This window comes from Apus apus, chromosome 1 (assembly GCF_020740795.1).
Source record: "Apus apus isolate bApuApu2 chromosome 1, bApuApu2.pri.cur, whole genome shotgun sequence".
Lineage (NCBI taxonomy): Eukaryota > Metazoa > Chordata > Aves > Apodiformes > Apodidae > Apus > Apus apus.
Window position 1 is genome coordinate 42,960,423 of NC_067282.1, and position 25,669 is coordinate 42,986,091.

Genomic DNA, 25,669 nt, shown 5'->3' on the forward strand with positions numbered 1-25,669 from the left:
AGTTAAAATGTACATTTTTCACCCTCAAAACTGGCTGCAAACTGCAGCTCCATTCTTTTAATAAACTTAAGGGTATGTATATTTTCTATTATTTTGCCCTGGTGTACAAGCTATTCCTAGATGATGTTGGTAAAAATCTTCCTTACTTCATGCATGCTTGTTGTCCATACGTTCAGGCTTGGTAGAAACTGTCTCCTTTATATAAGTATTGAGAATCAGCCCCTTGGCTATGTCCTCTGAAAGACAACCAACTAGTCTCTTGCCTGGTACAAGCTGAAATTGGCATTTGAAGGGATCTCTTGTTAGATGAAGACACTTGTATTTTTGTATGTTCTTGTGTTTAGTTTTAATAAAACATTAATTTGGGATATTTCTTACAGTTACATCTATGTAGGTATGAATCTGTTCAGACAGGGCAGAATTATGACTGAATCCTTTAGTGTATGTGTAAAGCTGCTCACTGGATGGGTTATCAAAAGGAGAGTAATCTGTGCCTTTCATTTTGGCTTATCATCTTAAGTGATTCTTAAACATCTTTACTGTAAATGTATCAAAAAATAGATTTCCTCAAATAGCTTTGGTCAGGAAGTATGATGAAGCTGTTAAAGTAATCTTTCCCCTCTAAGAAAGATAGTGGGCAAATTACTGTGGTCTTCCACAGTATCACTTTTGGGAACAGTGTTGGGAACTGCAGAGTTGAGTTTTGTTGAGACTAAAGAAATGCTTTAGGAGTTGGTTCCTTTTCCTTTAAAGAGGGTATAGGAATATTACTTGCTGCATGTTTTTTTTTCAGGCATTTAAATTTGCAATCGTTTATCAGTAGACTTTCCTTATTTTAAAATAAGAGTCTCAGGTGACTGGTTAAGATTTTCCTATAGAATATGGGTTTTCTGGCAAAAATATAGTAGGTTGTGAAATGCGTAATTTTTAGAATCTATTCAGAGTTCTCTAATCTCTTAAGATTTTATCCAAAATCTATTTATTTTACCAGTAGAAGTAACGTTTCCAAATAGGATTCATGTGTGCCACAGTGTACACTTAGCTTTTGCTTGTAGTTATAAATGGTCGGTGTGCATAGTAACAATAGCGTTTGAATTCAGTTAGGTTCTTCTAGCCTGTGGTAATAGAAATAGTTCCTGTTTTTTTTAATAATGTATAGTTATTAATTTTGCAACTATCATTGTGGTCATAGATGAGTAAAAAAGGAGTATTGGATTAAAAAGTGAGCACACAATTGTAGACTAAGGTTGTCAAAGCTTAGTTAGGTGCTACAGTCTTTCTTGTGTCCTTAAGTGGCTTTATGTTAGGTGGAATATCCAAAATCACTTTCTGTATTGTGACACACAGCTGTGTTACAGGAAAGATGATCAGAAAGCCTCTGGCTTAGACTATGTTAAAAAGTTCTAAAGAAGCAACTGAGAAGTACTTGAAGATTAATTATTAATGTCTAATGATCTGGCACTTAATATTTTTCTGCTTCAAAATATTTTACTAGATCATAGTTCAAACAGATTTTTCATGTAAGTGAACACCTTAAAAGGTACACCTGTTAAAATCTGTAGTCTAGTATCTCTTTGCTCAAAAGGCTGGTGAAGATCACAGGTTTTTTGAGTTGTTGAAACCCAGCAGCTCCAATATGAGTACAGATGTCAGATACTCTGAAGTACTCATGAAGTCAAATAATAAATTTATTCATAGGTTGTCTGACCCATGATTTATAAAGTTAATATTCAGTACTCTTCTATTTTTTGACAAAACATTTTCAAAATGCCTGAATGCTTTAATGCTTTAGTAAATAGTGCTGGAGAATGTTTTCACTTCCCTTTCATAAAGCTAAACAGATAAACTGTGGGACTTTGGTATGTCTTTCGTAGTACAGTGATTTATTCAGCCTTATTTATTAAAACTTGAATCTCATTTATTCTTGTTTATTCTTAAATTTTGGAAAGCATTTCTAAAAAGATAAGTATATGATTGTACTTATTTAATACTCTCTTTTTTTTTTCTTTTCCAGTTTCTCAAACAGTTAGGTATACATCCTGACTGGCAATTTGTAGATGTTTATGGTATGGAACCAGAACTGCTTAGCATGGTGCCAAGACCTGTCTGTGCAGTGCTGCTTCTCTTTCCAATAACAGAAAAGGTAAATGCTTGTTTAATAAGCAACAAATCAATTTTGTTGTAAATGAAACAGGAATGAACGGTTTGAATCTTGTACATTGATGTCGTAGTAGGATCAAGGTGAGAGTCTAACCTTACTCATTAAAAACAAGAGCAGCAAAATGCTTCCTTCAGAACCTTCTTTTGATAACCTTACATGCGTATTTCCAATTTCTTTTCAAGTTGGAGTGGGAAAAGCAAATGTAGAAGCACAGAGGAATATGCCTCATGTTTTTCTGTTGCAGATAATTTAAGGCTTTGGTTTTTTAATATGCACTGTGAAATGGCTTGATTCTGCTACTTTTAACAGAGAGCTACAATAGCATAAGCAAAATAAGATGTAGGGTGTAGGACTCTGTCAAATGGAAGTACTTCTTGAGTTTTCTTACTGTTGCACTGACAAAACTTCAATCCACTTTCAGTACAGTCGTCAGTACCAATGTGACTTTTGCTGCTTGGACAGATGTGGCAAATTTCTAAGATGAAAGAAAATTGCCCCTCCTCCTTCTTCCTCTAAGTTAGACTTTAAAAGACTTGATTTGGTTTAATCTTCAAGCCTGCTTATTTTGTGTCATCATATGGTTCTAAGTAGAGAAGACAACCATCTTGCATTTCTCCTTCAAGTGTTACCTAGGTTGAAATGTGTAATTCATATTGATCTTTCAGTTTATAAAAATCTTACGTGATTGTGATAAGGTCAGCCAAAAAGTTTGAGGTGAATCTGCCCAAACTTCTTCCTTTTTTTGTGTGTCTTAAAAAGAACATGTGGTTTATAAGGACAAAGGAGTTAGCTATTAAAGTTTAACTTCTATAACAAAACATATATTTAAATAGAAGAGTGACTAGGTCAGTTCTCTTATTCATTGGGTTCTGTAACCCTTTGCACTCCCAGTTTTTCCAAAACAGCTATGCAAGCAGTACTTTTCAGGCTTGATTTCAGTCATCTTGATGGTTTTGAATTTATTCAACTCCTAACTGTCATCTCCTGACTTCAGAAAATTTCCTTTCCGTCAACTTTGAGGCATTGTTTTCTATGTGCTGTGGCTTGTCTGGCTGCTTGAGCTACAGGTCTGAGCTCCTTCTGTGACTGTCACCTTTCTTTTGCCCCCTGCCTGTGCAAACTTCTGTTCTTGGATCATGCTATGGGCACGTCATCCTGTGGCAAAGAAGAACTTCTTGTTTCAGAAGGTGTATGCAATTTCATCCTGAAGAAGCCTATGACAAACAGAACCAGAGAATCAGCATGTGCTCTGTTGCATTGATCAATCAAATATGACCGCCAGCCAAATACTTGAGATTTTCTCCAGCATGTTAATCCTTCAGAAACATAAGGGACACAAGTGTTTCTATCAACTGCTTAATCTTTCATGTGAAGTCCCAATGTTCTGTAACTATTTTGTTGACTTGTAGATAAGTGATGTCAAATTAAAATGCTTTGTACGTGCACTTACTTGGACCATCCAGAACAGTCAGATAAGTTGCAAGTGTGGAATCGTGATGCTGGAAAAATGTCTTGTTTCAATTTGTCACTGATGGTACATAGAGTCTGAGAGAGATTTTTAAAGGGTTTTCAGGAAGAGTTCCTTGAGAACATTTGCATTCAAAGTTTACTTTTGTCATACTTGTATATAAAGCTTGTCTACTTCAATTTTTATTTTTGTCTTCAAAAGAACCTGGCAAAAGAAGCAAAGGAGGGAGAAAGAACAGTGTTGTCTGGAACATTTGCAGTTTTCTTTCATTTTTTTTTCCTGTTAGAGAAGAAAATTGTAAAATAAAACAAACAAACAGGAACTAACCAACCAACTGAAAAACCCTAAAAACACCCCCGTTGCAAAGAACCACCAAGCCACAACCAACAAAAAAACCCTAAAAAATCAACACACAATATAACAGGTTGTAGTCAATTAGGAGCTTTACAAAACAAGTCCTTCAGGTTGTTCAGTCAAGCTAAATTAATCTTATTCTATATTCTTGAAAAAATTAAATGTAAAAATGGAACATGTAAGGCTGCTTCATGCTGATTAAACACATGAAGTGTTTCAAAATGATGTTTCAAGTGTGACTTTTTTTGGCTAGTGATAAGGTATTGATTTAAGAAACAATATAGAGCTGTTGAGTACATTAACATATACTTGTTGGACCACATGTGTTAGGCATTAGAAATTGCAGCTTGAGGTGTTTTTTTAATTAGTTAGCTGCTGGTCTTTTAAAATAATTTTTGCTTGGATCACATAGCCAGTATCTATTTGTATCATTTGTGAAATGTCCGTGACTTTCCTTCTAGTATGAAACCTTCAGAACAGAAGAAGAAGAAAGAATAAAAGCTAAGGGGCAAGATGTCAAACCATCAGTGTATTTCATGAAGCAGACCATTAACAATGCCTGTGGAACAATTGGACTAATTCATGCCATTGCAAACAACAGAGATAAAATGAACTTTGGTAAGTTTTGTTGGCATGATGGGTGGGGTTTTTTTTGTTGGCTTTTCCCTTTTTTTCCTTGACTGTGGAGAGGCATGGAGGGAAGGATACATTTTATATTGTTGTCTCTGAATATAACCATTTATAGAAGACGATCTCTATTCAAAGAGCATTTCTACCCATAATTATAAAAACAATATTTCATACTAATCCATAAACTGAAGCACTCAAAACATTGCAAACTGCAGCAGGTGGCAGCCTTCAGTGTCTTCAAGATATGATGTAATTATATCTTTAAATATATTGTTGGGTATAAGCATTCGGTAAGCTTTACATGAATCTGGAGTTAAAGCAAGACTCTAATTATGTATTTTTTTATTTTTTAAAGAAACTAATTCTTCGCTGAAAAAGTTCCTAGAAGATTCATTATCTATGACTCCTGAAGAGAGGGCCAAATATCTAGAAACTTATGAAGTTAGTATCGTGTTTTTACTGCTATTTAAAATGGTATAAGAATTACTTGCATGAGCAGGTACTGTCCTTAGGACTTGACCCAGTGAAGCACTTAAAACAGTTTTATTTTAAAAGTCACCTTGTGATCAGTTGCTACAAAGAAAAACCTGCTTTGGTAGGTTAAATTATTCCTGTCTACCCTCAACTCAGTCAGCAGAATGGATTTTGTCAAGGTTCCTCATCCATATTAATTCACTGGCTTAGTTTAAAATGACTTTGAAATGGATGAGAAATGTGTGCATAATCTTTTTGGTGGGTTTAGGATGCAGTTTAATGGACAATTTAAGCTGATCTGGGACTATAGTTAAAAGGACAGTCCTGCTGCCTCCTTTCATTTGTGCCTTCTAGCCATCTCCTTTTGGCTCCAGCATTTTGAGGTACACAAAGAGCTGATTTTGCTGAAATACAATCTCCTTCCTCCAGCACCTTGAACAACTAGATGAGCTAGTTTGTACTGTGGTTAGCCATATTGTCAGTGCTGTTTGAAAGGATGCTGCAGAAATGTGGGCAGTGGCAAAAGGGATGAACAGGACAATTGCTCCTGATGATAGTGATGATCCTTTCTCAAAATCTTGACAATTTCCATGTCTGAGTTTGATTTGTGTTATTGTGAAGGCCTCAGGAGTGTTAATATATGGCGGAGGGGAGGTATTAACAAGCAGAAACAGTAGTGGTTCAATGACATTTTCTGTAAAAATGTTGGACACGAAATGTCTGATCAGAGCTCCTATCCAAAGCATGTGATCTGGTCAAGAAGTGATATATAACAAAAACACTTGCCTGGAGTGTTTTTTTTGTGTAGAACTGTCATTGCAACCAGTTAGGTATTTTATTTTAATTTACTGTGATGAAGCTGAAGTATTGGTCTTCCAAGATCCTTGGAAATTGAAATTATTTGTTTATGTATTTTTTAATTTATTTATTACAAGCACTCAACAAAAATAGTTACATCTCTGGCATTTGATAAAATGAAGAGCATACAACGATTCTTAAAACATAGAAAATCTCTCATTTCAAATCTGATTGAAATATGTTTTAATTTTAGGCTATTCGTGTCACTCATGAATCCAGTGCCCATGAAGGTCAGACTGAGGTATTCATTTTTTTAAAAAACATTTTGTTAGTAACTACTTTGAGTTTAATACAATTGAAATGTAAGCAATCGTATATTGAAGGTTTACAGTGAATGGAGATCATCGCTTGGTTTGCAGTGTTGTGTCAGTCAAAAATTGGGGCACAAAATCAAGTGGAATTGTTGGAAGGGACACCAAACCTGAAGCTTGCTTGTGTTTTTTTGGTTTTGCTTTTCTTTTTTCCTTTTTAAGCTTTTATATAACTTGAGTGACCTTTTCAAGCTTAATTTTGGAGCAAACCAGCCAATATAGTAGTATTTTTAATTAAAATTGAGGTTTAATGTTGCAGATTTGTAGGAAAGATTGTAAGATTCATAGTAGTCATACAAGTTGAATAAATATTTTTATAAGATTCTGTAAGTTTTACTTTGGAAAAAAAAAATAGTACAATACTTGGTTTGCCATTGTTTTTGTGGGTTTTGTATATAAACACTAATTCAGCTCAGTTCTCACTAATACATTTATTTATAAGCTTTCATCCCCCAACACATTGAGTGATATATAAAAAAATGCCAAACCCAACCCCAAAACCAAAAAAAATCCTTTAAATAAAAAAATAACATTCAACATTTTTCTGTTTCAGTCATACTAAGGCAGTTTGCCATCTTTCCAGTTTAGATTTCAGTGTCTGTTCCACAAAAAGAAAATTGATTAGATTGTTGCTAGCAGTGTTTTGTGTGACAAAGACAGGAATCCTCCTTTGTTTGGCTGTGTCTCCAATGGCTCATCTGCTTTCTTTGTTTCTCTCTAAAGTACAGTAGGTGAGGTTTTCTTTCTTCTTGTGGCTTGTACAGTGTCTTCTAAGTAATGCAGGAGAAAGAAAAGCAGTTATTTCTGCCTCTCCTTGCCCCAGGTATCAGGTATTTGACAAGATATTGCTTGTATAACTTTACTATTAGTGGACTGCTGGATTCTACATTCCAGTTAATGATTGCTGGAAGAGAAGGATTACAGGGGTCAGTTTCCTTCTGTGATTGATCATGTGTGTGTGATCTATGTAGATGAAGCTTTAAGGTGAGTTGCTAAGCAAATGGGTTGAAGCTGAGAGCTAGAGTCTTGCCTCCAGGAGTGCTTTAACAGGCTTCTTAAGTTTGATAGCTGTGAATAATTTGCCTATTTTTCAAAGGGGGAAAACAAAATGGGGCTGTGTTCCTAGCCGTTTTGATGGTCAACTTTTTATATTCTATGTAAAATTTTCACAGGTCATCTATAGACTGGATTAGAACTGAGTTTTTTGGGGAGGTTTTTTGTATTAGAATATGTGAGGTTTTTAATGAAGTTTACTGTTTTGTTTTGTTGTTGGGTTTTTTTATTAAATGACTTAAATATTTCCTTAAAACCAGGTTTGTTTTTTTTTTCTTTAAGAGACTAAATTTTAAGAACAGTTAAGCAGCTTTAATTTAGTTAATTAATTTCAGGTTTGCAAATTAGATGTATTCTAAATTTAGATTTATCCTTCAGGCCAGGTTTTGAACCAGATTTGATCCAAGTTCTGTGTTAAGACTCTTGCTTTCTTTGGCTCCTGGTCTCACTTTTTTGCTACAGTGAAGCAACTAAATAGATAAAGCAGTCCTGTAGGTATTTCTGTGTGTAAAAAATGTAATTCTGTTGAAAATTTCTTTAGTAGTAAGCAGTAGTATCTGGGAAAAGTTCCACAGGAGAAGTGTGTTGGATTCAGGCGTTTCAAAGGAGGTTTGATTCTGGTCTCATGTCCTAGCATCATAATGATGGCAGTTAATGTAAGGCTCTTGAAAAGCTTTTCCATTAAACTTTATACTGCTGAAGCTTACACTTCCTCAAGTGACAGGTATTTCATATTCAAAGGTGCCAAAGAAAAGGATTAGGAATCTAGGTTTTTATGATAAGGCTTCATGGATCCAGCTCCCTCTGCTTTCTATGTGATAGTTCCTGAAAGGCAGCTGTTGTTGAGACTAGAATAGTTGACAGCTATGCAGTATATCCTCTTTGTTCTTTCATGAGTCTTCTCCTGAGCATATACTTTTGTTTATAATATCTAGGATATCTGAAGATGTGGAAAATATAACCTGCTTCTTTAGAGAACTGCACACTCTTTTAAGCTGGTCCTTATATTGCTTCTTCATGTTTGAGTTTTTCTGTTTGTTTTTCATTTGTATTTTTTTTCTTTTCCTTTTTGTTCTCCTTGGGCCTGCTTCAGCAGTTCCTAAATGCTGAAACACTGTACTACCTTGCATCTTAACACTTCTGATACCCTCTTATAAAAAAAAACAAAAACAAACTGAAAAATGCCACAACTCTTCAAAAATATTTAGAAGACAATAGTGTTTGTTTATAGTAGAGCATCCACATTAATTGTCTAATCTGCAGTGATAATTAATGAAGTTATGGCAAAATCTGAGGGAGGAAAATTAGCAATTAATGGCATTTATCAGGGTTAGGTTCATAATCTGTCTTTCTTGTTTTACTGTCTTGGGTTGTTTTATTTCAAAACAATCGTAACTATTTTCAAGTAATAGATCAGAGAATCTGAGGGGAGAATATTTTGAAAACAGGAAAAGGTATCATTACATGAAAGAGACTTCCAGGTCTAGAGTCGTTTGCAGACCAAATACCCCTTTTGAATGTGGACTTGGGGAAGAAACTGATTTTCTATCCTGCATATTAATTAATAATAAAAAGTTACTGTATAGTTTCCTGAGACAGTAGAAAAGGAGAAAGATGCAAAGACACACTTGTTGTAGAAATAAGCTACTAGGAATTGTTTAACTCAATTAATTGCATGCTATGTTTGCTTGAGGGAAGTTACTCCAGGTAGAAAGCATTATCTGTACTGATTCTTGAAATAAATTACCTTCTTGTGAATACTATAATGTGAGTAGCAAAATGTTTTTGTTCTGCTCTCATATTACTGGTATCCATAGCCACTGCTTTGCAGCTAAGGTAAATGGCAAGCTATACCATAGAAAGTACTTTTTAAAAGATTAATTTGCTTTTAGCCAAGGAATTAGATCTAGAGAATCATCTGTATTCAATGTCTGCATTTCTAAAGGCTTTGACATGCTTAGCTCTCATTTAAACACTATTCAGGTAAAAACTTACAGTATCTGAGGTTTTAGCCAGCTATGTGTGTCTGTGGCTGTTGAAATAATTCTGGATTGTCAGATTACCTACAGTATCTTCTGTCTTCCATCAGCTTCCCAAACAGCTTCCTGGAACAGCTCACCCTGTAGCCTTGTAGGAGCTAATGCTGGCACAGAGGGGTTAGAAGCACACTCCTGGGACGAGTGGAGAAGGCTTAACATACTAGACTTAGATCAGCTTTTGCAGCTGTGGACAGCAGATAGTTGTGGTGTTAAGTAATTGGCAGGCTGTTGGTGCAGCATCAAGGCATCACTAAGTGCTGACACATGACTTTCCGTATCACTTCTTGTTATGAAGTTCAAATGATAGAGTGAACTTTTTATTATGTCTTGCGGTATTTGTGGCATATGGAACCACTTCTGTGTTTGAGGTTGAAAGTTTTTTGGACAGGGGAGTTTTAGCATGGTTTATGCATTACTGCTTAGCAGAACGTGATTTGTGGTCTTTGGGAGGTTTACTTCTTTAAATGTTATTACAGCATACTTCAAAATCATGTTTCAGTCAAGGAAATAAAGACAAGTGAAATAGCCACTTGAAATAACTGTGTTAGATACTAGTTAGGGAATAATAAGAGCCTTTGATTTTGTTCATGGCCTAAATTCTTAGAAGAAAATTAGAAGCTTTTGAATTCCTGTTTTTTCTTTGCTCTTACTTAGATGCTTATTGGGAATGTCTAACTAGATAAAGTTTAACCTTTCAGTTACTAGCTATTATGGAAGAGAGAATAAAACAGAACTGGAATATAAAATATATCAATTATTTTGGAGAGCACAGAGAATACTGCCTTTACTAAAAAAGCTAACAGGAGTTACAGAAGCACACTTCATGTATCTCTTTACCAACTGACAGCTTTGGCTAATAGAACTGTATGTTGGGCTAAATGAGGCTCAGAACTGAGAAGACTGAGGTGCTGCATCTGAGCAGCTACTTCAGATGAAAACAATATTCTTGCACCTCATTAGACCGCTCTAAAAATACTGGTGGTGGAAAAACTAGCCTTTGAAAATCAAAATTGGGGTTTGACTCGGTCAGCATAAAAGTCACAAGTAAGAACTGGTCTCAGATGTTCACAAAAACCCTGAAATTTTTGTGCACATCAGCATGTTTACTTAGATATACTTTTTGTTCACAAGTATAATCAGGAATATTTTTAACATGGATTGATGTTGGCAGCCACTAAAAAAAACTACAACAGCTTGATTTCTTCCTTAAGTCAAACCATAGCTGCGAACTGTAGTCTGCAAACTTGTTTAGTGTGCCTTGAGAACTATAATCTTGCTTGGAATGTGCTAAGTTAGACTTTGATCACTGTAACAGTCTTAACATTGGCAAGAACTAAGTAGAGTCAATGCACTCTCTTCTCAACTGCTATAAAGCTTGAACTTCCAAAGATCTCTGGTTCCCTGGGGCATTACAATTTATTGTTAGAGAAGAAACACAAAGGAGCTTCCCTTTTACGCCTGCCAAGAACATATGGTGGGATTTTTTTTCTTAAATAGCCAATATTCCTCAGTGTTTCTTCTGAATAAGCCATAGTCTTGTAAAGAAACATTTGCATCTCGGGACAATATAAAATAAATCATATAACTGTCTCCAAGATTATTTTTGTTTAGTTTAGCGTTAAAGAACAAGCATGGAATCTGTCCTGTAAAGGCAATGAAGTTGTCTAAAAATGTTAGCCATAGCTTTTTCTCTTTTGCAGCCTATGCAATAAAAGTGTACAAACGAGCTTACTAGAATCATGTGAAATGTTTTGGAAATCATGCTTGGTTAGCTTTTGACTTCTTGCATTGCCCTGTTCTTTAATGTGTCTATGTTTCAGAGACATGCAGCAATCTGATTTCTAGACTTTACTAAGCAAATAACTAATAAGGTATTAATGTAGTATTGCTCTGAATTGTCATTCTGGGTCTTATGCATAACCATAACACCTGTGGAAAGGAACTCTGATTCCTAGGATGAAACATAGCTATAGAGGATATTCGCACCCATAAACCAGCCTGTAAAGTTCAATAACAAGTGTATAACAGATACATAACAAGTGAAAGTAACAAAATATTTCTACAGTTTTGAACCCAACATCTCTGCAAAACAGCTGCCGTAAGGATTTTTTACATGTCTCCAGTCCATAATGGTGCCAGTGCTGTTCTTGTGCTCTCTGTGTAAAAGACAGTAACCAGCAGGCTCTAGCCATGTGTTTGCTCACTGGCATTTTAGCACACTGATCTTGACAGGTGATGGTTGAGTTCACACTCAACTTCTTTCCCTCAGGTAGAAGAGGAACTCATTTGGCTCTCTTTTTTTCTTTATCCAACCACAAATTCTGGTGGCAAAAAAAGTAGTACAATAACTTAGTATCCTGAAGACATTTTACCAGCAGGGCTAAAGCTAAGACAGTGGGCTAAAACTACTCAGGGAAGTGATGTTGCATCACCAACTTTGCTTGGTTGGATGGAAGCACTCTCAAAATACGGTAGCTGGGTGTGCAACAATGCTTTCCAATAGGAAAAAAAAATGCATAGGAAAAACTGTTTGAAAAAAATCTAGTTAATTTAGGTTTTGCAGAGCTCCCTAACCATTGGAATTTTTTTTTCCACTAATTTTTGATCACAGAAGTTGCCATTGTGATAATCTAGCTTGACTTTTGCCTAACATAGGTCATAGAACTTTTAAGTTTTCAGAGAGAAAGAAAGTATCACTCATTTTGGAAAGATTTTTTTGGGGTGCTCTGATACCACAATTTTTCTCATCTTTAAGGTCTGTCTTTACAGATATGTCTAGCAAAGTAATACTCTCGGGATACTGTCCATTCTTAATAATGGATTAAACTGATACAGAGACTACTGTAAAGATTTTCGCTTTACTAGATGCAGAAACACTAATTAAACTTACTGGTGCAGAAGTTTCTTAGCTAGCAGATACAGCCCAATTCAGTTAAAAACTGTAGTCTCAGTTTCAATACTTATTAATGCTGATAATTATCATGGTGACAAAACAAGTAGGTCTGTGAGGTGTGGAGTTTATGAACCTTAACTTCCTAAAAATGTGCATGCTTTGCAGGCTTTTGTTGCATGTGAGGAAGTTCTAGCTAGGAGCAAGGCTTTTCTTGCAATTGAAATATTCATTATGTCTCTTGTTCCTGTTAATTCTGTTGATTGACTGTTAGAGATGAGCTAATGAAGCAGCTTCTGCATTTGTGGAATACTTCCTTTGTCAGACACCTCTTCTCTGTCTGATGCTTATCTTCTTATAAAAGCTTGAATGAACTTAATATCTCTCCAGATTTCACCCCCACCACCAAAAGAGGCTTGAAATGCTGTTAAAAGATTTAAGACACTTGTGAAAGAAGGAGGAGGAAGAGGGTTTGTTTTATTCAGACAGTATGATGCATAGATTTTAATTTGCATATAAAAAACCCAGTAAGCATAATGACTTCTAAGGAAGAAGAATGTTATTATGCTTTTGAACTGTCATAGGAACCCTTTAAAACACTGTCTTTAATTTAATAATGAGCAAGTACTTAAGCAGAAGAAAACCTCAAATTGTGGTGGGGAAAATCGATAGATATTAAGTGTGTCCTCTTTGAATATGATCTTAAAGACATAATAACTCTTATATTGCCCATTTGGCTAGAAAAGTTGCACCCCTTATTGTCACTTCAACGTTCCCTCCATCTCTGCTACAGGGTTTACTGTACAAGGACTGTATAATGAGGCCGCAGACACTGTTTGCTGGGAGGAGTTATAGCACACTCATGGACTGACTCTACTGAGCAGATGCAGAACATGTGGGAGGGCCTCTGATCCCAGGGTTGCACATATGAAAAATAGACCGGGACTAGAAGTATTGAACTTCCAAATAAGTGAGGTTTTGTAACCACTAGCAAGTTAATCAGCAAAAAATATTTCTTCTTAGAAAGAAATGATCATCCAATACCAGATGCTGCTTTTTCCTGTCAAGTCTTCAATGCATTAGACGTGGCTGAGGTACCTTGCTTGATTGAGTTCCCCAAACAAGATGAGCATAGAGTTCCTTTTCTCTAGAACCTACTAGGTTTGGGCATGAGCCAAGTCATGAGCTACTCAGCACGGTCAGACTTCTGCACTTTTAGGTATGTGAAAAGCACCACTCTGGTGCCTGACAAACTTTATAGGTGCTTCCTTTAAATCTTAGATTTAAATGGCTCTAGGCTTTAATAACAACTATATGTAGGAATGAGTTTTTGATTGGGATGGATGATAATTGCCTGAGCATTGTTTTGGACTTATTCCATAAAGCTTTTAACTTGTTTATAACATATTTCTTGTATTACAAATCATAAACTTAATGTGCTTTCTGGTTTAAATTACAATAACATTCAATTCTATTTCAGGGCTTATGTTATAACCACTTCAGATAATTGACCTTCTGCAATTTTCATCACAGAAATATGCTCCTGTGATCCTTTCATCTTGTGAAGTTATTCTAATTCTCTCTTCTCTGCAGTTTCTTGCTTTGAATAAGTCTTGTTTGAGTAGAAAATCTCAAGATACTAGTTTGTCATCCACATTTTAAATGAAATGTGAAATGTATAGCTTTTTATCTTTTATTTGAATATGTATATTTAACATGAATTTCGTATTAATATTGATACGTAATTATTTTTGTTTAATATTCAGTTGAAAACAACTTCAGTTGACAAAATCTGTTCTTATTATTAAAGCAATGTGTGGAATGTTATGGCTATTGCAGCCTTGTTAATTTGACTTAATCCAGTATTTAATTTGCTTTTCCAGATTTCCTATACACCATCTGTTGAAATTTCACTCTTACAAATGCAAAAGTGTATTATCAGTGGAGAGGGAGTTTCTCTTTGTTTTCATTCATCTCACTTGGGGACCCACTATGACAGGAAACAAAAGATAAAAAGATTAGATGAGTGGAATTTAGAATGAGGACAAATACTCACCTAGAAATGTGAAACGGTTAGTTGCCTTATACTTCGTTCTAGGTAATAAACTCAGTTTTGAGAACATAGTCTTTTATGGTCTCATCACATTCAGTAAAGGGGCCTTTTTAATATCTTCTCATTACTTTAGCCAGTATATTAGCCAGAAAAATGAATTAGTGCAATCATTAAGAATGGTAAAAGTGAAGAATTGTGGTAAAAATGGTAACAAAAGTAAAAAAGACTTTATAAAAAACATCTTTCAATATACTTGTCATCCCTGTGCTGTTAAACAAATCTTATATTTGGTATTGTTCAAAGTCTTATTAATGGTTTCATAGTACATTATGCTATAAGTGCTAAAATTTTTTCAGCGAAGTTTACAGTTTAACAGTTTTCAGTCAATGGAATGCATCAAAGCCAGAGCGAATTCCTGCTCTCAACAAGTTTTTCAGTTTTATTTTTTTAAAAACTATTTCTAAGTAAACAGCTACCCTTTGTTTTAATAGCAACAGCTTACAAAATTGTAAAACCTAACATAGTGTGTCTTGCCTTTTATTGTCAACTGTCTAATCAGCAAAGCTCTTAAACATCTGCCTCGCAGCAGGTTCTAATCTCACAGGTTCCTCCGTCCACAGAGGGGTCTGTGGAGTGTGGGGACTTCTAGAAGCCATGTTTTATCAGTTGTCTTTTGGTGTTTTCTTAGGCAAGCTGAGAATAAATTGTTTTTAAAGCCACTTGATGTGCTATCTAAATGGAAAATGTCTCATTTTAATCTTCAAGTGAAGAATTTGAAAAAAACAAACAACCCACATCAGTAGTACATATAAGTTATAATAGCCATTAAGCACTTGTAAGCTTCTCTGAATTGTAAAAGTATTGTCATTGCTAAATTCTTCATGCAGATAAGTTTTTTGGGCTGGAGGTTTTCTGGTTTTATCCTTTTTTATGTGGAGCTGCTGAGATATACGGGTGGATCAGAATGCTTGAAAATCAGAAACTAATTGGGAAAAAAAAAAACCAAAGGTGACAAACCTGTGGAAAAACCTCTGTTCTCCAGACAGATTATGAGACTTGATCATTGTCATAGTTTATTGCAGGGCCAACAATTAAACTAATGACAATAAGCTCTCTATCCCCTCCCACCCAGACAGGGAAAGGAGAGAGAGAATAAGGAGAGGGGCTTCCAGATTGAAAACCAAACTAGACAGCTTTAATTAATTACTCATGATAAAAGAAAATATTTACAAATATATGCAAACATGTGCAGGAATGTGCAAAACCCTTATCACCTCCTCCCACCCCCAGAAGCTCCCACTGCACTCCCCTGAGCTGGAGCAGTCCCAGAAAGTTCCCAGACTGCTTCCAGAGATAGCGATGAGGCAGACAGGAGCTGAGTGTAGAGATACGAAGGAAGAGGAGGAACACATCGGCCTGGGGATCAAGGAGATGGATAGACAGAGTCCTCCGTGGACGCTGGCCATAGAATCATAGAATGGTTTAGCTTGGAAGGGACCTTAAAGATCTAGTTCCAACCCCCCTGCATGGGCAGGGACACCTTCCACTAGATCAGGTTGCTCAAAGCCCCATCCAATCTGGCCTTGAACACTGACAGGGTTGAGGCTTCCACAACTTCCTTGGGCAACCTGTTCCATTGTCTCACCACTCTCACACTAAAAAATTACCTCCTAATATCCTTTAGTGTCTGAAGCAGCAGATTCAACAAGTGGAGCAAAGTAGCCTTGGTCTCTCAGCAGTGACTAAGTATTTGGGCATTGTCAGTCCACCAGCTGGAAATCTTGCTGTTAATTTCAGCAAGCATGCTGCTTAGTAAAGAGAACAATGAAGAAAAAAAAAATATCAGTAAAAAGCAAATGGGCTTCATCCTGGTGCAGATCAGGACAACAGCATTCTATGCTTATCTCTGAGCTCTGCAGTTTCTACTGTACTTGATGCTTGCTGTTCATGAAGAATTCCTGTCTTTGTTCTTTAAGGTCAGCAATATGGGAGCAGAAGGAACCAATTCATTGTCTCACTCCTGATGGGGTGGGGGGAAGAGATTGAATGGGAAAGAAGATCAATTGTTTCAAAAATTACACAAAGAAAGTAAATGTTTTTTACTAGTGGTTATACATGAGTTAAAAAGAGTGAAAATAATCTTTTTCAGAGCATCTATCTAAGACTCTGTTTTCGAAGTCTACTGGAATTATTCAATTGAATGCATAATGTGGGACATACGTTAAGGAACTGCAGCTTCTGTTCTGCTTGCATAGCTTTGGTGGATTGACAAGCAGCTGGCACGTCTCAGTGTAAATAAGTGAGATATCATTGATGAGTTTGTTTGCTAGGGAGGCTCTGCAGGGATTGTTTGTAACACCTGTACTGTTAAACAACTCTCAGTGACATCGAAGACAACATATAAATACACCCCAAGACCTACAGGCAGTGTAAAAAGCACAAGACACAGGACAATCTGGATTGCTCTTTAGGTTAGCTTCAAACAAAGGAGTATTTTTCTGAGGCCAAGTGAAAACTGTGTAATTAGCACAAAAGTTAAAGTTCATTTCCTGGCAGAAGGTGAGGGGTTCTCTTAAAGACTGAAGATTACATTGGGGATTGTTACATATGCTGAGAGGAGAAAGTAATGGTGGATGATAAGGTGCAGGTGAGGCCCTGGTTTGACATTGTTGTCAGATGAACTAATGGGTCCATTGTTCCATGTTCATATCGTCATTAAGCAGGACTAGAAAGGTTGCCTTTTCATTTAGCACTAATATATTCAGTTAACTGTATGATTGTTACTTATGTTGTTTACTGCCTCTGTAGCTCTAGACAGGGTTTACTGAAATGTTGGGTTGTTCTGATTTATTTCAGTACTAAGAAAATGATTAAATTTGAATGTTTGGTTGGTTTTTTATGTTCTGGTCCAAACAGACCTTGAACTTGGTTAGTCCTGTGGCTTGTGTGGGACAGAAGATCAAAACTAAATCATCACAATGGTCCTTTCTGGTCTTAATATATTTACTGTAACTTTGTCAGTTGCAGCTGAGAGTCATTTTTAATACTTCTGTGGTCTTTCTTCTAATAGTAACAATTTGAATGGTTTATCATAGTCCTACTGCTTCCACGGATACTAAAGGGATCCTGAGTGTTAATGGCAATACTGCCACTGGCCTGCTATTTTAGAAGAATAGGTGAAAAACTTAGGAAGTTGCATATCTCACCACGGTAAGCTTCCTTTTTCCTTTGCTTTCCTTTTGTGTTAGACATGCAACAGTAAAGAAACTCTGGATTCTGTTACAGTAGTTACTTGCTTCATTTTAAATCCCAGAGTAGCACAACCTAGCTTTCCTAAATTACCAAAGAACTGTTGCTTACAGTTTTCATAGCTGTAGACAAAACTGATCACTCTCTTTTCTCAACTAGTCCTCTCATGAGATGATACTTAAATCCCCTTCCTCTTCACTTTCCAACAGTCTTTAACTTGAACTCCTATTTTGAAGTTCTCTGGGTGTGAATAACCTCTAGCTTATCTGGTGAAAAACTTCAGATTTGGACCATGTCTTTGCTTATTTTCATTGTCCTTCTGTCTTCTCTTTCAAATTCAACACCTTCTTGAATATTACCTGTATGATTAGATCAGTGAAAGGCCAGGACAATAAATAGCGGACACCTTTGCAGTTGCCTTTTTTAGGTATGTTACTTCAAGTGTAAGTGGGCTAAGTATGTTCTTTTTTAATGTTTATGTAGTCGTCCTCGTCCTCGCTGTCTTCACCACCATCCTCATCGCAGCCTCAGGTTAGCCACAGCAGAACGAAGTCTTCACCATTGTGTCACTCTGCATCCCTCTCCTGGGCCAAACGTAATCACGTAGGTCCTGCAAAAGCTACCGGTCCGTCAATCCGTCTTCGTCGTTGGCGGCCCTTGATACGCCTTCCATCTGTTGGGCTTCATTCTGTTGTAAGTGTAGTCCACCTTCAGTCTTTTCTTACTCTGACACAGCTGGCCTTCTGCCGTGTAGCTTCGGTCTTCAAGGCGTCATTTTCTGTTGGGATCTCTTCTCAACCATTCTTAGGGTTTCTTTCTTCCTTTTTTTTTCCTTTCTTTTTTTCTTTGCCCCATGTCAGACAGCAAAAGTACATCACTTCATGCTTTGCTGTCCAGGTATTTTTAATTCAATACACATGCCAAGTCATTTTCAAAGCATAGATAAAGCTTGTCCTTCATGAAGTGGCTTTTTTTTTTTTTTTTTGCCATAGGCTCCGCATCCAGCCTCTTCTTTTCACCTCATCTTCATGATCTTTCATTTGGATGTGCTTAACCAAGGGGCTTCTAATTCTTTGTCACGTTATGTTGTTTCTTCTGCATTTGAGACCTGGCTCGTGTTCTTATATCATGAGCCTAGTCTCCTTTCATTCTAAGTCTTGTTTAATGGTCCCTGGGTGTTTCAGTAAAGATGAAATATTTCCTGTAATCCCAAGGGGCTCGCTTGCTTTCTCACTTGACATCTGTTTCTATATCCAGATCGCAGACGTACATTCTAGTTGAAGGTGGAGACATTCTAATAATAAAAGTGCGTCATCAAATACCATACTTACAGTTTTTTCCTTCTTCAGTTGCAGGGCACAATTATAGCTTGAAAATGTAGAAAAAAAAACCCTACATGTACAGCATAGCCATTATTTCTAAACTGTTCTATGACCCCCATCAGGAACACTAAACTGAAACAGTGGTTTAGTGGTATTTCATCCAGCTTTTAAGGAGTGATTACACTTTCAGTATGCACAAAAATAATCTTAATATGTAGAAGTGAATGGTCTTAAATACATAGGGGACAGTGATTTTGTTTTTATCATTCTTTGGTAATGATCACACTTCACCTGTATTACTAGAAATTCTTACTTGGAAGTATGTGGATTTTTTTACTGAGGTGAAATCACTATTCTGATCAAGGACCAAATAACTTCCTCTTTCGTACAGATCTGTCCTGATGTGGAAATCCTTCTTAATGTGTTTTCTTTGTTGTTGTTATTAATAATTAGTGTCTAAATGTTTCATTTTTTTTTATAGTTTTCATATTTTTATCCTGATAAGTATCTCAAAATTATACCTTTTCCCAGGCTCCTTTCTCTTAATGAGAATAATAATTGCTATTATTAAGTATCTAGCTCTCCTGTAATCTTCAGAACTATGGAACATTCTTGATGTTATCATTTGGAGCTAGTTAAATACCTTGGGATTTGAGCAGGTATAGATTTTAGCACAGAGTTAAGCTCTCCCCAACTCACGCTTTATCCTCCCATTTAATATTTATGCCATTTACATTAGCAAGCCTCTGACATTTTACCTGGGGGCATTTTTGTTTGATTAGCAAATCTTGAAAAATCCTACATAATATTTCTGCAATTTGAAACTGGAATCTTATATGAATTTGGCCTATTTAAGCTTGTTGTTAACAAAGATTTATTGAGGAAGAGGAGCTTGAGTGTACCTGCCTAGAACAAAAACATTAATTGACCATGAGTTTACTTCAACACTAAATAAGCCATGACTTATCCAAGGGTGAACATTACAGCATAATCTGTTGTGATTATACTAGAAGACCACTATTGGCAAGCTGAGAGTTTTATTTACTTAAGAAAATTTCTAAAAACAACTCTTCATCCATTATCAGTGAGCACTTGCTTTGAAAATGTTAAAAAAAAAAAATCATTAAAAAATAAGTGGCCTTCAGTATAACTGTATCTGGCAAAATAAAAGCTTGCCACTAAAAGTAGTTTTAAAATATTGTTTGTTAAATGCTCTGAGATCCTGACTGCCTCCATCTGACAGATTAAAATTGTGATTCCCACATGCAAAGATTTATCACTGAATACCATATAGTCTGATATTTATTGGTAACTTAAATGTTTTTCTCATCTTTACACTTATTTATACATACATTTCCAAGAAGATTCAAGAACACTTAAACTGTACGTAAATTAGTTCAATATGCAAAAAAAAAAAACAAATGGCATTTTGGGCATTAAGCTGTCTCAGTTGGCTGGATAGTAAATACTACCCTGGCCTTGATGTTTTATCCTATAAATGCCCAGTCAAGAAGTAGTATTATTATAGCTGCTCTGATCATTCTGCTAGATGCACAAAGAGGCTGAATTGGTCTCAGCATTGTATGAAAATGTTAGAGTATTGCTTCTATTAAGAAATCTGTGCACTTAAATTTAAAAAAGGGGAGGACATCCTCTGTATTGTGTTTAAAATAGAGTTGAACTTTCTTGTAGTTCTAAGTAGATTTATACTACTTAAACATTGACAGAAAAACATTTCAGAATTAAAAGCAAAAGTCTTAATTATGGGAGACTGTATTTATGCTCAAGTAGAACCACTTTCCCTACCTGAAAACTTTCCTTGACCTTTTAGAGTAGGTTTCTGGATTAGTTAAGAACATAGAAAAAAAAAAAATAGAAAATATTATCCTGAAATATTCTATGCAAACCTGATAAATTGCAGAAGAAGTGGCAAATGTTTAGGCTATAGGTAACAACATGCTTCATTAGTAATGAATTTTCCTTGATCCTTGTAATTCTTCTAGCTCATCTATTCATTTAGTTTAGTGTCTGCTTGCCTTGGAATCATTTTGTTGCCTTTTATATGTCAAGCTAATCTCCCAATTCTTTTTTTGCTCCCTACACTTACTAAGTTGGAAGACATGCTCTTTGTTTGCTGCCATTTACTTTCTGTGTCAGACTAAAGTTTCTGTTCCTTAAAACAAAACAAAAAACTAAGGAAGTCCTCTTTAGAACACCATACTGCTGAATAATCCTTCTTGCTTACACATCTAAAGGGAGATTTAGGTTCATATAAATGTTAGTACCCATCTCTGAATTTCACCTTCCTGCTTGACGTCCCCCCATTCAAAATCAGATGCTCCTGTCCTGCAGCATGGAATTGTACCCCACCAGACATTTGTGTATTCTAGCTTTAGTTGGGGGAGCAGTTAATAAGCTTGAGACAACTACTCTACCATGACAGTATGGTAGAAAAATACTTAAGGCAATGCTTAGCAAAGGAGCTTCTTGTCCTTGGGTCAGCACTCAAGGCACCGCCTCAGCACCTTTCTTACATAAGTTCTTTATTCTTATTCTGGACAAAGGATCCCTTGATCTAAATTAAGCTATGTATGTTCAACTGTGAAACTCCAGAGCGTTACAAATACTGTAAACTCACTACAGTATATTGAGCATGAATAGAGATGTCACTGTTCTGTGAGAATGAGCCACAAATAATCTTGCTGAAACTTGTGATCATCATTCCAGTGGTCATTGTTTTAATTGCAGTATTTTAACCAAAATGTTTTTCACAGGCCTGCACAGTATATTTGCCCAAACATGTTCCATGCCTCAAAATGGAAATTACTGACGCCTAATTTACCCAATAGCAATTGCATCACTTTTCCCCTGTCAAAATGTATCAAATCCAAACCTTACCTAACATTCTGTTGTGTAAACTTCATTTTTGAGTATGTTTTTCTTAGTCTTCTTGTAACTCCTCGTATGTGAAATCATATAGTTAAACCCCTAAGTTTTTTTTCTTCTCTTTGACTGCAGTTACTTCTGCCATAATATTTCAGCTGGATGCATCTGAAACTTTTTATTTATCAAGGTTCTGCAAAATTGTCTTTTCCTTTTCAGTCTTTACTGTCTTCTTCCAGAATGCTCTTCTTCCAGAACCTGGAAGACTCTTGATGCCAATTTCTTGACTGAACACAAGTGGGTTGTTTTTTTCCTTTCCCAGTCACTACCTGTAATGCAAAGCATTCTGCTAAACTGGTTCGTGAAGACTTCTTGCTTCACTCCTTTCTCTCAAGAGCAAGTGTAGAGAAATAATAAAATGAAACGATTTAGTTGGAAGAAGTTGCCTGAAATCCATCCTGTAATATTGAGCCTGTTTTTGTCACGTGGTCTTTCATAAATAAATTTTAAGCAAGATGTGATGAGGATTTGTATGTTTGTCACAGAAATGCAATTTTGGGGAAAAGAAACCAGTTGCACGTCAAATTTGAACAGTCTTGTTCTAAGTTAGTAACATACGAAGATCTAAAGATTTCAAATGCATGAAAAGTGAATACTGACTTTTAGATTGGGCTAATGGTCTAAGTGCATTACATTAGCAAGTTAAATTGTGTAGGTGATGAAATACGCTTTATCAGACCAGCTGATATGATTGGGCAAACAGTCATATGGGATGTACCATTAAGTTTCTGAAGGTTAGTGCAACAAGAAGAAAGAAGACTGTTGTAGTTCACAAGGAGAGGGCAGCATGCAGTGGTGAAAGGTAAACCAAGGAACCCCTCAGTACAAGAGGGAGTAGGAAGGGTTATTATTTATATAGTAAAAACTTTGGGAAGTGCCATCTTAAAAATTAATGATGGGAAATCTGCTAGTGAAGAAGAGGAAGAAATGTAGAGGTGCTGTTTCAAAAACATTAACTAATGGGTACTGACCTGAGACAGATAAATTAAAATGGACTTCTCACAGCAGTCAGCAATTGTTTTATTATTTAATTTCAGGTTAGCAGAGAAAACAGACAAATCCTCTGAAAAATCAGGCCTCAATCACTTAGGTGCTTTTAACCTTGTGTACCATTTTTGTATATGAGCGTGGGCATTCATGAAGATACACTGTGGCATTACCAGTGAGCATTATCTTGATACTTTGAGAACAAATTTCAGCTGTGAAGATGTTTTCAAAACCATCATTTTGAGCACTAAACTCTTTGCGTTTTCCCTCTTCAAATCAGTTTCAAGTTTACTGGTCATGATATTTCCCATTGGTTAGTTCCAAATCCTGAGAACACAATCATCTTATTTTGACTCCTGTGTCTTTCTCCTCCTTTGTGGTTTATACATGTAGTCTTCAAATCTGTTCTCTCCTTTTGGACATTGAGGAGGTTTCTAAGTGATGAAAAATATAAAGAAACTGGTCATCCCAACACCTGACTGATGTTTGTGTTACTGTGGTCTTAGACAAGAAGAGTAATCAAGATAAAATCCTCTATAATTGTTCAAAAATGCTACCTAGTGATGAGCGTGCAGGCTGCCTTCTTAAAGCTATGTTCTCTTGTTCGTTTAAGCATTTACACAGACTGTTTATTAGAAGCTGAAAACTTGGCCAAAGGTGTAGCTTTTCAAGGAGACCACAAAAGACATCTCCCTGAACCTGACATTCCTTCTTCTTTCTATTCCTTTGAAATTTAAAGTATTCTGGTTCAAGTGTTATAATTTCTAGAGCTTCCCAGTGAAGCAGAAATTGGCCTGTGTAGGTTTCTTTTCGCACGTGTGTGTGTCCATGCACACATATGCAATGGATGTCTGTTGGGTTTTTTCCCTAAGGTGGGGCAGGGGGACTTCAAATCAGATTGATCACATTGAATCCAGGTACTTGTTTGCCTAAGTCACAAGCAGTAGATTTCTAGAGGATAAAGTTTTAGGTTATCTTGACTATTCAAACGCTGTTGTTTCTCTGTGCTTATGATTATGCAAATAATTGCCTGTCAAAAGTTACTGAAATCCTAATTTTTCAAGAAATGCAACAGATCTACTGTGTAGTAAATTTACTGCTATGTAATTTGGATGAAAAGAAGTCAGAAGGGAAGGAGACTGTCTACATTAGAACATGTAGCAGAAACCTTAATAATGGCATGGCACTTTATTCTGTCTCCGAGGTTGGGGAATTAAAAATGTAAAAACACATTATTTCTCATGGGTTGTGGCAATACCACAATGAAAGCATGTTATTTAGATTAGGCATGTACAAAAACTCAGCAGGATTCTATAGGAGTCTGTCTCCAAGTTAACTCTATGAGAAGTTAATAATGCCTTTTTTTATATATATAGCTTCCCTATCCATCTTCTAGCTGTATATAGACTCGGCATTCCAAGCATGCCAAGTATGTGTCTCTATATAAAAGGTGTTATTAGAAGCTAGCAAAGAACACAACTCTCAAGATGGTCAAAGGGGCAACTCTGTTTTGTTCTAAATGTGATCAAAACCAAATCCTAAGCATCTCAAAGTCTTCTGAAATGTGATACTTTGACCTCTTCCAGTTACTGTTAATTTCAGACCCAGTAGCATATATTCAAATGCAAGCTTTTAAATGCTAAGCAATGTCATTCCTAAAGCAAGACTAACTAGCAGTGGTCTTTTTCCTAACTGACATTCCATAAGACCAGATTTCACAATTGGTAAAGTTTAATTGATAAGTGAGCAGCTGTGAAGTCATATGTCTACAAAGGGAATTAGGTGGCAATGTGGGATTTGGAAAGGACGCTCAGCTTTGTCTGCCTGCATACTTTTGTAGCATCTCAGTTTAGATGCCTATGAAAAGTTTGTTGATGGATGGGAATAACAACAAGGTGCTACTGGTTGTCAGCTTCTGTGTTGTGTGGTTTTCAGAATAACAGAATCATAGAATGGTGTGGGTTGGAAGGAACCTTGAAGGTCATCTAGTTCCAACCCCCTTGCATGGGCAGGGACACCTCCCACTAGATCAGGTTGCTCAAGGCCCTTTCCAACCTGACCTTGAACACCTCCAAGGAGGAGGTATCCACAGCCTCCCTGGGCAACCTGTTCCAGCATCTCACCATTGGAACAGGTTGCCAGGGAGGTTGTGGATGTGGAGGTTGTGGATTCAGAAGTTATGCAGACCTGTGATCCTTGGAAGTTTACAGCTGAGGTAGCCAAACTCCTGAGGCTGCTTGTTTTGCTTGTGTTTTTCTAAGCTCTGGTTCTGTTTGGCCTTCTGTAAACTAAAATTCTCAAAGGCAATTCCCTTAAGCCATAGGGGAAAAAGATTCCTTGGAGTTCTAGTGTAAAGGTCCTCTTGTCCCTTTCATAGCCACCTCATCTTCAGTGGCAGGAATGCTCTTTATTGTAGGCCCTCTGAAGCAGAATTAAACATGGTATTTATGCCTTTCACACTCCAACTGCTTATGGAGGCGAATTTCAAATCAGGGTAGGAGGAGGTTGTGGTTTTTCATTTCTTAGAATCTCTTAAAGCCTTTTTTATGACCATCAGGAAGATGGAAGCTTTTAACCCAGTCTGAAAACACAGTGCAACTCTAAGGTTCATTTTACAGTCATTTTACACTCTTATCTGCTCCTAGAAAATTGTTAGATTTTTGGGGTGATTCAAGAAATTCTAAGGACAATGGTAATTACAAGATGGAAGAAAATTGCATTACATATCTTTTCACAGAAGTCAGATTCTTGATAATTGCTTTTTCCCATCCCATTCAAACAGTATCTTTTTAAATTATGGATCCAGGCTCAGATGCAGACTGGACAGGCTGATGAGGAGATAAGACCATAAATGGCTAATGAACACAACTGTGATGA

The 25,669-nt window shown here is 36.4% G+C and overlaps 1 protein-coding gene across 1 annotated transcript in view; it reads left to right on the top strand.

Annotated features, from left to right (window-relative positions):
- The window catches only part of UCHL3 (ubiquitin C-terminal hydrolase L3), a 40,559-nt gene that overhangs the window by 10,029 nt on the left and 4,861 nt on the right, over positions 1-25,669 (top strand). The window contains exons 3-6 of the mRNA XM_051623083.1: positions 2,015-2,143; positions 4,445-4,601; positions 4,969-5,054; positions 6,139-6,186. Of these exons, the coding sequence (XP_051479043.1) occupies positions 2,015-2,143; positions 4,445-4,601; positions 4,969-5,054; positions 6,139-6,186 (420 nt within the window). The remainder of the gene's footprint in view (positions 1-2,014; positions 2,144-4,444; positions 4,602-4,968; positions 5,055-6,138; positions 6,187-25,669) is intronic.